At 34.0% G+C, this 13,554-nt stretch overlaps 2 protein-coding genes across 2 annotated transcripts; both read right to left on the reverse strand.

Annotated features, from left to right (window-relative positions):
* Nucleotides 1–6,288: 6,288 nt before the first annotated feature.
* On the reverse strand, nt 6,289–9,048 carry LOC137814167 (pentatricopeptide repeat-containing protein At2g22410, mitochondrial). The gene has a single exon (XM_068616758.2). It carries the CDS (start codon nt 9,016–9,018, stop codon nt 7,012–7,014), a length of 2,007 nt encoding a protein of 668 aa, XP_068472859.1. The 5' UTR covers nt 9,019–9,048; the 3' UTR covers nt 6,289–7,011.
* A 233-nt stretch (nt 9,049–9,281) lies between these two features.
* On the reverse strand, nt 9,282–10,008 carry LOC137814168 (histone H2AX). The gene is made up of 2 exons (XM_068616759.2): nt 9,719–10,008; nt 9,282–9,638 (listed from the first exon to the last, which is right to left on the reverse strand). The coding sequence occupies exons 1-2, from the start codon at nt 9,926–9,928 to the stop codon at nt 9,417–9,419; spliced, it is 432 nt and encodes a 143-aa protein (XP_068472860.2). The 5' UTR covers nt 9,929–10,008; the 3' UTR covers nt 9,282–9,416.
* Nucleotides 10,009–13,554: the final 3,546 nt, after the last annotated feature.

A 13,554-nucleotide genomic window follows, 5' to 3' on the forward strand; every position in this document is an offset into this window, starting at 1 on the left:
ACAATATGAACATTTTTTTTGCTTATTTGGAATTGAATCATCAATTTCGTTACGAATGCGTTGAGTGCTAGGTCTTCCTGATTGATGTCGATGCATGATGGGGTCAGGTAAGAAATTTGGTCTCGTGTAAGTAGACCAATAATCCTGATTTCGAGCTGGATTAAATTGGACCTCGTAAGCCTTTAAAATATTGTGCAGACTATATACTGGGGCCTTTTAAATAACGATATTTCAATAGATATTTATCCAATTTTTTGTTCCTTAAAACTAACACTCTTAGAAACTTATGTATCAAATTAAATTTTAACATTACATAACTTACTACCCAATATATAAACAATAAAATTATTTTAAAAAAAATGACGTGGCAAAAGTCGTGCCAAGTTGGGGCACGACTTCAGTATGACATGGCAGAGTCGTGTCTAATTGGGACGATTTGTGCATATGAAGTTGTGCCAAATTGGTACGACTTGCCTAAATTTGTAATTTTTTTAAACAGATCTCATTTTAATAAAAAGCAAAAAAAATAACCCCATCATGATAAAAACCTCACTTCTAACTTATCACCTTACACAACATAAAACCATCCACACCAAACTTACTACTTGTCATTAGCCCCGTCTATTTGTGCTTAGAAAAACCACTAAAATCAAAACTTGAACCTCCCATTGACGTATCTCATTCCCAAAATTGAGCCTTCCATAGTATGTACCCCTCAAAGATCAAAATGTTTTAGAAAAATCATCATAGTATATCATTCATTATGGTACGTACAAATCATTTGTCTATATATAGAGATCGCCTTTCCAGGGTCCCTTTCTAAGTGCGTGTTTATTAAGGAAATAATAATTATCAAATTATATGCAATTATTGTATGCAATATTTGACGATATTGTACCCAATTATATGCAATTAATTTAATAATTATAGAATCTCATGATTAGTATCCTACCTAATTAGATTGTAATTTGGGGGAGAAACTCCCTATATATTTCCTGTGCATGAAGTGATGTAATACACATAAGAGAATAAGAAACATCGCTTCTTCTTACCATTTTTTTATCATTTTCTTATATGGTATCAGAGCACCGATCTTGGTGCCCTGACAGCCTCTCCATTTTTATTCCCTAAATAAAAAATCATGTCTGGCAAAGAAGGCACCAGTAACGAGTCTGATAGAAACCTCGTACAACGCTTCAGTGCCGAGCAAATTCAGCAATTGGCAAGGACTATTTACTCGCTCAACAATAACGGTAAAAGTGACACGTTTGTTAGCTCTGCAGGTCTGCTTGCCCATAACTCCTCTTCTAATTATGCTTTTACGAAACCATGGATTTTGGATAGCGGAGCAACCCATCACATTGCATCTTATTCACAATTTTTCACACACACTTCATCATCATTTATTTCAAATGTTAATCTGCCCACAGGCTCAACTGCGCCCATCTCATCTACAGGCACAATTAAATTCAATGACAAGATCACTCTCAAAGATGTTCTTTGTGTTCCTTCTTTTAATTTAAATCTCATGTCCATTAGTAAGATAACCAGTTCACTAAATTGTTGTGTCATTTTTACTCCACATGGTTGCATTTTACAGGACTTGGCTACGGGGAGGATGATTGGCTCGGGTAAACAACACGCAGGCTTATACTACATGTTCCCTCTTCCAAACCAAGCCCACGCATCTCAAATATCGACCGATCCTGATTTATGGCACAAGCGCCTTGGACATCCTTCTTCGGCGTGTCTACAACTTGTATCTTCCTTACTACCTATCCCTATCAGTAAAAATCTCATTCCCATTCATAATCATTGTAGTATTTGTCCCAAAGCTAAACAGACAAAGCTACCCTTTCCTTTAAGCACAATAAAATCTCATTCTCCATTTAATCTATTGCATTGTGACATTTGGGGTCCTCATAAAACCCCAACTCATTCTGGAAAACGTTTTTTTCTCACTATAGTTGATGACTATACCAGATGTGCTTGGCTATTTCTTATGAATCACAAATCTGAAACCCAACATCTCTTAGAGTCATTCATTACATTTGCACAAAATCAATTTCAGGCATCTATTAAAACAATTCGCGTTGACAACGGACTGGAATTTATTTCAATGTATGATTTTTTTCTCAAAAAAGGTATTGAATGTCAACACACTTGCGTTTACACTCCTCAACAAAATGGGTAGTAGAACGCAAACATAGACATGTTTTAAACACAGCACGAGCCCTCCTATTTCAGTCCAATTTACCATTAGAATTTTGGGGAGAATGCGTTTTAACCGCCACATATATCATTAATAGTTTGCCATCACCTTTACTAAAAAATAAATCACCTTTTGAGCTACTATATAATCAACCACCTTCAGTTTCTCACCTAAAAACTTTGGTTGCCTCTGTTACGCAATTGTTGTTTCACCTAAGCAAAAATTTGAACCGCGCGCCCGACAATGCATCTTCATTGGTTATCCTCAAAGTCAAAAAGCATACAAATTATTTGATATAGATGTAGACACTTTTTTTACAAGTTGGGATGTCATCTTCCATGAAAGTGTTTTCCCATTCTGCCAACAGTCACAGACACAATCCTCACCTCCATTACAAGGTATTTTGCCCACTATTGACATTGACTTACCCACTCCTGTCCAACATTCACTCGATCAACCTTCTTCTCTTACTCATCACAATGCACCTGGACCTCCATCAAACCAACCTTCTTCTCCTACTCGTCACAATACACTTGAACCTCCATCAAACCAACTCTCTTCTCCTACTCGTCACAATGCACCTAAACCTCCATCAAACCAACCTACTTCTCCTACTCATCATAATACACCTGAACCTCCAATAGACCAACGTTCTTCTCCCATGCCAAGAAGTTTAGCACCCATTACCAAACCTTCTCCAACCGACCTTCCTGTTTGACGATCCAGTGGCACATCAACCCAACCTTCCTGGCTTCAAGACTACGTAACGGGATCCCAAGCCAATCATTCGACCACTGCCCAAGACCGACCGAATGGAACCAGGTATCCTATGCATCATTTTCTTTCTAATTGACGATTTTCTTCTTCACATAGTGCATATCTTGCTAACATCACAGCCACCAAAGAACCTCACACTTATGCTCAAGCTATCCTTGATCCAAGTTGGCAAAAAGCAATGGACGAAGAGCTTTCCGCCTTGCAGCTAAATCAAACGTGGACCTTGACACCGTTACCCGCTGGGCAGAAACCCATCGGATGCAAATGGGTCTATAAAATAAAGTACAACTCATATGGTAGCGTCGACAGATATAAGGCGCGCCTTGTCGCAAAGGGGTACACTCAGATTGAAGGTGTCGATTATTCTGAAACTTTTTCACCAATAGCAAAATTAACAACTTTGAGGTGTCTCCTCACCATTGCAGTAGCCAGAAATTGGTTTATTCACCAGCTAGATGTGCAAAATGCCTTCTTACATGGCACATTGCATGAAATTATTTACATGGACTTGCCACCCGGGCATCATCGACAGGGGGAGAACATTGTATATCGAATCAACAAATCCCTTTATGGTCTCAAACAAGCATCTCGAACATGGTTTTCAACATTTTCTCATGTGATTAAATCTGTAGGATTTCAACAGTCCAAGACAGATTACTCTTTATTCACAAGACAGAATAACTCATCATTTACTGCCCTTTTGATTTATGTGGATGATATTCTTTTGACAGGAAATGATTTGACAGAAAGTCAGCGTGTTAAAGATTGTTTATTACAACAATTTCGCATTAAAGATCTTGGAGACCTAAAATATTTTCTAGGGATTGAATTTTCCCGTTCCAAAACTGGTATTTACATGTCCCAAAGAAAATATGCGTTTGATATTTTGCAGGATACGGGACTCACAAGTGCTCGTCCAGACAAATTTCCAATGGAACAATACCTAAAACTCACACCAGACGATGGAGAGTTATTAAAGGATCCAGTCAAATACAGGCGACTTGTGGGACGATTGATATACCTCACGGTTACTCGGCCTGACATAACATTTTCGGTTCGGACCCTAAGTCAATATATACAGGATCCACGGAAACCTCATTGGGATGCCGCAATTCAAGTCCTAAAGTACATCAAAGGATCACCAAGACAAGGATTGCTATTGCCATCCGAAAACAATCTGACATTGACAGCTTATTGCGACTCAGACTGGGGAGGTTGTCAAACAACTCGGAGATCAGTATCTAGATATTGCATTTTTCTTGGTTCCTCTATTATCTCATGGAAGTCAAAAAAGCAGACAAACGTATCAAGATCATCAGCGGAAGCAGAATACCGCACAATGGCCAATACTTGTTTGGAGATAGTTTGGTTGCGATATCTATTGCAGGATTTAAAGGTGCCATGTAACTTGCCAGCTCAACTTTTCTGTGACAATCAAGCGGCATTACATATAGCAGCAAACTCAGTATTTCATGAACGCACAAAACACATTGAGATAGACTGCCACATTGTGAGAGAAAAATTACAAGCTGGGATAATCAGTCCTTCATATGTACCAACACAGTATCAGCTCGCAGATATTTTTACGAAGGCATTGGGCAAGGAACTATTTTTGACGCTACGACACAAGTTGGGGTTCTTGATCTTCACCTACCAACTTGAAGGGAGTATTAAAGAAATAATAATTATCAAATTATATGCAATTATTGTATGCAATATTTGACGATATTGTACCCAATTATATGCAATTAATTTAATAATTATAGAATCTCATGATTAGTATCCTACCTAATTAGATTGTAATTTGGGGGGAGAAACTCCCTATATATTTCCTATGCATGAAGTGATGTAATACACCTAAGAGGATAAGAAACATCTCCTCTTCTTACCATTTTTTTATCATTTTCTTATAGTGTTGTTGTGTATATTCTAATTCTCCAATCAAATTCATTATGTAGAAATTGTTTTTCATTGTGCTCCTAATATAACCCATAGGGTTATTATGTAGAATTAACACAAAAATTAGGAATTTAAGATTAATTAAAAATTAAAATAAATTAAAACAGAAAATTATAACTTATAAATATAATAACGAAAATTTAGATAAAGGAAGACGCTACAATTAATGTTTAATAAGTCTAAGAATGATTACTACAAGAATTAGAGATTTTTTAATAAAATTACAAGATATAAAGAAGAATATATATATATATATATATATATATATATATATTCTCACTATTAATTTGAAAAATAATTATTCTTGAGTTTTAGAAAATATATAAATACAAATTTAACTATAGATCTTATCGTGTTTACAAGTAAATAAAAGAAAAATAGAATCCCTATATTAAAAAAAATTATCCATTATAAACAAAATAATAATAATTTTATTTTAGTACTCCAAATATATTAATTTCTTCAAAGTATTGGGCCTTCAACAGGCCTCAAAAATTATGAGTCACTTGTAGGCAATTGCTTCTTGCACCATATCATGCACCCAATTCCAGTGGAAAAGACGAAAATGTCTGTATTATTTTTGTATTACAGATTTTTTTATTAAGAATGGGCTTTTAATTTTTGTTTCTAGATTTTTATTTTTGAAATATAAAAAGTTCTTCCGATTCTACTTTTCCATAATGTATTATTTTCAATTCCGAATTTTTATTTTTAGAATAAAAGGTATTTTTGGAATTTTCAAATTTTGTTGGGTGTGGGAAGAATTTGCCCACTTGTATTGCATTGTCTCCAAAGCCTTTTCAAGCCTTTCTCTATGCTTTCTCTCATCATGGGTTTATCTCAGTCTTGAACTGGGTTTTAGTCTTTCTAAGTCTTTTTATATTATCCACATATAAGCATAAATTAGTTCACCAAAAAGATATCTATAGAGTTAATCAGAATGAAATTATTTTGGTGTCTTATGACGGAAACCACTTCGAAAGAAATGACACTAAGAGAGAGAGGGTGATGTTTTGGTAGTACAAGGTAGAGTGTTTGTGTGCATATTATTGGGATTTTTAACTTAATATGATAATTTACTTCCTCGGAATTGTAAATAAAAGAAAAGAAAAAAAAAAAACAAAGCCTTCAACACTAGCCATGGAGGTACTAACGAAAGGTATATATATTCGGCTAAAGTTGCAAATAGTCATAACTCCTGTCTATTGGAGAATTGTTCTTTAAGAGGATGATAATGTTCAATCCGAGCATTGTGGGTCAAGTAGCTCCAAAAAAAATAACTAAAAGACTAATTAATATCAACAAGTGTTTAAATTTAACAGAAAAAAAAAAAAAAAACTATTTTGTAACATTTAACATTGACACTTGAACAAGTGCACCAACACCAGCACACGCAGAAATGACACTGAACATCATGATCTGATCAGACACTATTCTCTGTCTGTCGTTGCATTTCTTTGAACAAACTGAAGAGCCTATTAAGGCTGGTCATTTTCAGTGTAATCAGATATCATAACACTCCAACATAACAAGTCATTTTCAACCATAGGATCACGTATGAATCAAGTTGAGACAACCAATTATTTGGATGGAAGGTGATCATAGATTTCCTTAGCTAAAATCCATCGCACAGCACCACAATTTGCATACAAGTTGACAAGAGCAGTCTATCAGAGTCAAAATGAAACCCATTGTCCTTAATGAACTGAACTCGTGAATTGCTCTGCTGTAGCTTAAATTTAGGCGTGTATAAGAAGCTAACAGCTTTTTTCCTTGTATTGTTAACGTAGTTTAAGCCTAATAGCATGTCGAAGGTTCCTAGAGATGTGAACAGGAATATATACATAACATTATCTGCCTTAAATAGCCACCATAAAGATAGCAATACAAGTATATTTCCTTTGTAGTTCGAGCAATTATCGGACAGAGCAGGAAACTCCGCATTCACCGTCCACTTTATTATCAAATTCTTTACCAATCTTGTATATTACTCCCAAGATAAGGTTTTCAGTTTCGGGTTTTAATGGAATTTCATGGAGAGACATATTTGTCCCGACTGAAGCTTATAACTCGCAGTCACAGTCCGAGTCTTCCAATTTTGATAACAAAAGTATTTCATCCAGTACTCGATAGATCTCCTCAGATTGAGGGTGTGATTCATCTGCCACCAAAAACTCTTTGAATTCACCATCTATCTCTATTAAGCTATGACCAGGAATCTTCTTCACACCCTTGTCTCTCATCAAACTTCGCACCCTCCTCACATCACCCCATTTTCTCTCATTAGCCCAAATATTTGCCAGAAGCACATAAACACCACTATCTTCTGGATCCGAGCTTAGAAGATTAGAAGCAGACAAAGTGGCCAGCTCAACATTGTCGTGCTTTCTACAAGCACTTAAAAGGGCACCCCAAGAAGCCTCACAAGGTTGCATTGGCATGTTTTTTATTAACTTGTAAGCTTCTTCTACGAGGCCAGTTCTACCTAGAAGATCAATCATGCAAGCATAATGTTCCTTTTTGGGTTTTATCCCATATTTTCTTTCCATGGTGTCAAAGTATTCCTTACCTTGAGAAACTAATCCACCATGACTGCAAGCTGTCAACAAACTCACAAATGTAATATCATCCGGTTCAAATCCCATACATCTCATCTTATCAAAAACTTCAACAGCTTGTTTTGCTCGACCATTGGCAGCATAACCTGCAATCATAGAATTCCAAGAAACCAAGTTTCTCTCCGACATTGCACTGAAGACTTCCGCTGCCGCATCTATGCTTCCACATTTGGCATACATATCTATAATTGCATTTGTCAAAGTAACACTCAGCGATATTCTTATTCGGTCAACAAAATACCGATGTATCCAATGACCCAAACTAAAGCAGCTTAGTTTGCCACAAGCAGAGAGCACACTCACTAAGGTGTGCTCCACCGGAACAAAACCTTCCTCAAGCATTTCATGAAACAATTTTAATGAATCCTTAGGTTTGTCATTCTGAGAATATCCTGCAATCATCGCACTCCAGCATACCACGTTTTTCTGAGGAGTTTGTTCGAAAAACCTCCTTGCAGACTCCAAGTCACCACATTTAGCATACCCATTGACCATGGTTGTCCAAGAGAAAACATCCCTACTTTCCATTCTGTCAAAAACCTTCCTAGCAGCCACCAAACAGCCACATTTCACATACATATCCAACAAGGCATTGTGTAAACTCAAACCCCACCTCACATTCTTCTTCTCCATAATTTCATGAATCCTTTTCCCCATACCAAGGTCACCCTTATGAGAGCAAGCTGAAAGCACCGCAATCAGCGTCACCTCATTAGGCTCAACATCACCCTCCAACATCAAACCAAATAGCTCCGTAGCCACATCAGAACAGTTGCACGCCGCATACCCATCAATCATCGTGGTCCAAGTAACAACATCCTTAACAGACATTTCGTCAAACACCCCACGGGCGTGGTTCAACCAACCACGAACAGCGTAAAAATGCACCAACCCATTCCGCACGAGCAACTCGGAATCAAACCCAGTTTTCCGAGCAAGGGAATGCACGGACTCCCCCTGTGGAGCCATCGAAAAGTGTTCGCAGGCTTTGAGAGAGAAGACGAAGGTTCTTGGGTCGAATGGAACCCGGCGTCGAAACATGTCGAGGAAGAAGGAAAAGGCCATGACGGGAATTCGAGCCTTGTTATAACCTCGGATTATGGTGTTCCACATGAAGGTGTTGGGTTGAGGAATACGGCAAAAAAGACGGTGGGCATAGCAGATGTCGCCGGCATCGGCGGCGAGGGCGCAGAAAGCTAGGATTCTGCTGAGGGGAAAGGTGTGGGTGATTAGGCCGGTGAGTGTCATTCGTGCTTGAATCTGCCTGAGTTGAAACATGGAGGAACATGACTCCATCACAACAAGGGTTGGATGTGTGATTATGACGTTGGTTTTGGAGTTCCATTTAGCTTGCTTTGCCAAAAGCGAAGCAGAAGAAAAAGATTTGTGGTGTTGAAGATAACAAGGTAGGATTGAGTGCAGAGAAAAGGGAAGAAGAAGCAGTTTTTTCATAAGATGTGAGCAACAATGTTGAAGAATATAGAATACATATTAAGTGCCCTTTAAAGGTCTATATATAAACAGAAACAGAAACTTTACTTCATTTATATACAATAACTCTACATAAAAAATTAATTTTTGATTATCTATTTTAATGAAATTTTAATCAAAACATTATTTATGCAACACATTCCGGTTTTATTCAATTCCATTGGTAAAAGGGCTAAATTTTAAAAGAGACATCATTAGAAAGAAAAGATAGAATAGAAACCATATAATGAGAAAAACAAGTAATTATTTCTCACAAACTGAAGGACTATACATCATCAAATCTAGATCCTAATTTCAATATATCAAAACTACATAAGAAACGGTCACATATCTTAAAATTTAAGATTAAACACTAAAATCTAAAACTCCTGACTAGCAGATCCAATCTCTCCTTTTCCCTTGCCAGTTTTCTTGGGCAGCAAATTTTGATGAATTTTGGGCAGAACCCCACCACTGGCAATGGTCACCGACCCCATAAGCTTGCTGAGCTCCTCGTCATTCCTAACCGCAAGTTGAATGTGCCTTGGAATAATTCTCGACTTCTTGTTGTCCCTGGCAGCATTCCCCGCAAGCTCCAAAACCTAAACCACCAAAACAATCAGGACAAAATACACAACAAAAAAATGTTACTAAAAATTGTTAAATGAACAATTGAACTAACCTCAGCGGCAAGGTATTCCAGAACAGCAGAGAGGTAAACCGGAGAACCGGAGCCAACACCCTGAGCATAGCGACCAGCTTTGAGGTAGCGAGCGATGCGGCCAACGGGAAACTGTAGACCAGCTTTGGAGGAACGGGAAACGGACTTTGTAGTCTTGGGCTTGCCCCTTCCACCCTTCTTCGTTGTTGTTGCAACCTCAGTAGAACTCATCGTGGTTGATTTCAGGATTGAAGTTGAAATCGTTGAATTTTGATGTTGCACTATGCGAGAAGCAGAGGAATTATTTTTGAATTATGAAAACTTTGGTTATGGTTTTTAGCTTATATAGAGTGTGAGCAGTGATTGCGATTGGGTGAAGCGCGTTGTCCCGGATCGCCAGCGTGGCAACTCATCGTCATTTGAGTTTTGAGTTTGGGCGCGCGAGGGAAAGTGAATTTTTGTTTTTCATTTTCCCCGGAGGACGCGTGTTTCTTGACTAATAGGTTTAGGTCATCATGCTATAGTGTCAGTAATTGTTTTTTTAATTTTAGAAAAATAATATTTAAATATTATAAATTTTAAAAATTTAAAATTTATTTACGTGTTTCGGTAGAACATTCACAAAAATTTTGAAAATTAAAGAAGTTTAATATTGTATAAACCAATAATTTTCATATGAAGTCATATTAAACCTGTAAGTTTTATATAGTACAAATGTTACTATCTAATTATGTGATTTTCTATAACTAAATCTTTAAATTTTGATGGAGTTTTTTTTTCAATTTCTTTTAATATTATTTTCCTTTAATTTTTTATACACTAAAAAACATTTGTAACCGTTAAAATTGCAAATTCTAATAGTTAAAAATCATTATAAATGCAATTTCTAGTGATTTATTATAAATAAAAAATAAAAAATATTATTTTTAGTAACATTCTTGTTACTTATTTTGAATTATGATTAGTAATGTTTCGATATTTTTTTTACGAATATTTTTTATTGAAAACATTATGTTTAGATTAAATTATTCTCAAGTTATTTTTTACTTTATTTTAATAAAATATGGTGAAATGGTGAAACACATCTTGTGAATGTCCTAATTAGTTTAATATTATTTTTTATGAAATATGTATACACTAAATAATGGTTATTAATTGCATGTAGTTATAAAGTGTGATGTACCAAAATGTTCATTAAGCTTGCAAAGTGGTGTAGGATAGTGGAAACATGGGGTATTCAACAGTGTAAATGTGGGTGTCATGGGGTTTTAAATGGTGTATACTAGTATTTTTTTTAGCGGCTCACCCTTTGAAATTTATCTTAAAATATAATATATTAATTATATAAATTTAATTTGATAAAATAGAACAATTTAAAATAATGATGAATAATATATAATAAATATAAATTGTTTCAGCTGTCAACCTCCATGAATATATAATATGTCTAGGTAATATGTGATATAGTGATCATGGATCACATCAATAATATTTTTATTCAAAAAGATAATATAAAGATTTTTTTTTGTGAGGACTTGTTCATATTTTATCTTAGCTGCATCAAACAGTATTAAGATAAATTATTAAATATATTTATAGGAAGATAAAATCTAAAATCTTACAATAGACATTTTATTCTCTATGTGAAGATTACATTTTTGTGTTTAGAGATATTTATTAACTCGAGGATGATATTGCATGAGATTTATAATTTACTTTAATGCTAGTATTATAAAAAAATCCAAACAAATTAAATAATTAAACATAATTTATCAAATTTACAATGTCACATGCTATATTATGAATATATAATATATATATATATAAATTCTTTTATATTTAGAGTAAATTTGTACACTCATTATTCATTGTATTAAGATATTGTTAATATATTTTTATCTATTATGTGGTACAATTATTTTACAAAAATTTTCAAAGTGAACCACATGGTTATGGTAATCTATATGTAAATTTTCAGTTTAAATTTATTATCATTTGCACAAATACAACCTATACGAAATTCAATGAGTAGTTACCTTTAAAATAAGAATGAATAAACAAAAAAAAATTGTATAAAACAATGAAGTACATATCATTATCTTCATGCCATCATCATTAAATTTTGAATGATATTGTCATTAATACAAAAAATTTAACTTTAAATAATTGTTCATATATGAAACTTTGATCATTTTTATACTAAAATTTTATCATTTGAAGAAACTCATATTCAATGTTCTGTTTAAAAAATTCAAACAACCGACTTAATTCTTGTGATGGTGAGTCAATACTTTCACACATCATGTACAATATAAACATTTGATTATATTAGACCTCCTATTCACACAAACTTATTATCCTAACAAACTAAATGTTGAATTATAAAGTTACATTTTTTAGTTGGGTTGGCTCTTCGCAATCCACATTGTAAACAATCTTTGTATAATTAATATAGTTTTGAATAAACACATTATCTAAATTTAAAGAAAAATAATATCATAGAAAATAATGAAACTTTTACTCATTAACGAATATAGTTGCTACTAGAATTACACACCTTGACAAACTATACAGGAATAACAACATTTTGAATTTCTTCGTATGTGAGGAATGCATTGAGTTCATCAACATAGTTCCCAAAAAAGTGCATTCAATTTGAAAACTATTATGAAAAGTAATATTGGTAAAACAATTTGAAAAATACAATATTATTTGTAAAAACAACATTTATGTTACCTTTTGGATATGGCATTCAACTTTGTGTTTTCGACAACTCTTTGTAATTCTTTTTCAGTTCCAACACTCATGAGTACTCTCATGACATACACATAAAATAATGCCTTCATTACACTTAAAAAATGTAATTAATTTGAGATGATATTCAATCCTAATAGTTCAACCTAGTATGTGACAAGTCAAGAGCAGTGATTATAGAAATATGTATGTATTGTTGGTTTGTTTTTTGAACCAATATATTATATTGTGAAACTACCTTTGTTCCAAACTAAAAGTTAATTTTGTAAAGGTGATAGGTTGTTATATAACACCCACCATTTGAAGCAAAGCTGAAAGATTAGATAGAATGCATATTAAATGTCTTCAAATATTTACTTTGAAATTTGTAAATTAGGGTTCTTCTGATTCTGATTGAAGCATGGATTGTGTCCCTGCATGAATATTTTTTAGTAATGAAATCTATAAATTATAAAGGCCTTAAATTATTCAAAATAAGTACAATAGTCATTGTATGAGGTAAAAAAATAATGAGATATTACATTTTTGTCTTGTATGACCAACTCCATTGAAAATGGAAACTTTAGTTTAGTGAATTCTACCATGAACTACAATCAAATAACCTTGTTGATGAGATTCCAGTTTTCTTTTTCAAAAGAGACTTCCTCTACAGAGTGAATTTACTTTTGCAAGAGCGACATGTAAAATCTGTGATGGTTTAGTACCAAATTTTCATGTAAAAACATGAGTGAACATATAAATCTACTAAAATATTAAAGAAATAATTGATTAGTAAACAATGTCTAATGACTATTATGCTTTAGAAAGTAAAATTGTAAACCATAATATGTTTAATATTAAATATTTTGTTGAAATAAAATAAACTTTAATTAAACTCCAAATATTAGTGGCATAATTTTCCAAACAAAATCAACTCCAACCCATAAAGCGAAAATCAAAACAAAACAAAAAAATACCATAAATTGTATTTTAAACTTTAAGGAACATTTGATGCAACAAAAGATCTCCTCCATTTACGATTTTAAATTTTAAACATTGGAATGTTAGGCAAAAGATTTCATTGATTTGGTGCACATGGACAAAGATCTTACTGTCTATATAAC

The sequence above is a fragment of the Phaseolus vulgaris genome, chromosome 1 (assembly GCF_051622355.1).
Source record: "Phaseolus vulgaris cultivar YP4 chromosome 1, ASM5162235v1, whole genome shotgun sequence".
In the NCBI taxonomy this organism is placed as follows: domain Eukaryota; kingdom Viridiplantae; phylum Streptophyta; class Magnoliopsida; order Fabales; family Fabaceae; genus Phaseolus; species Phaseolus vulgaris.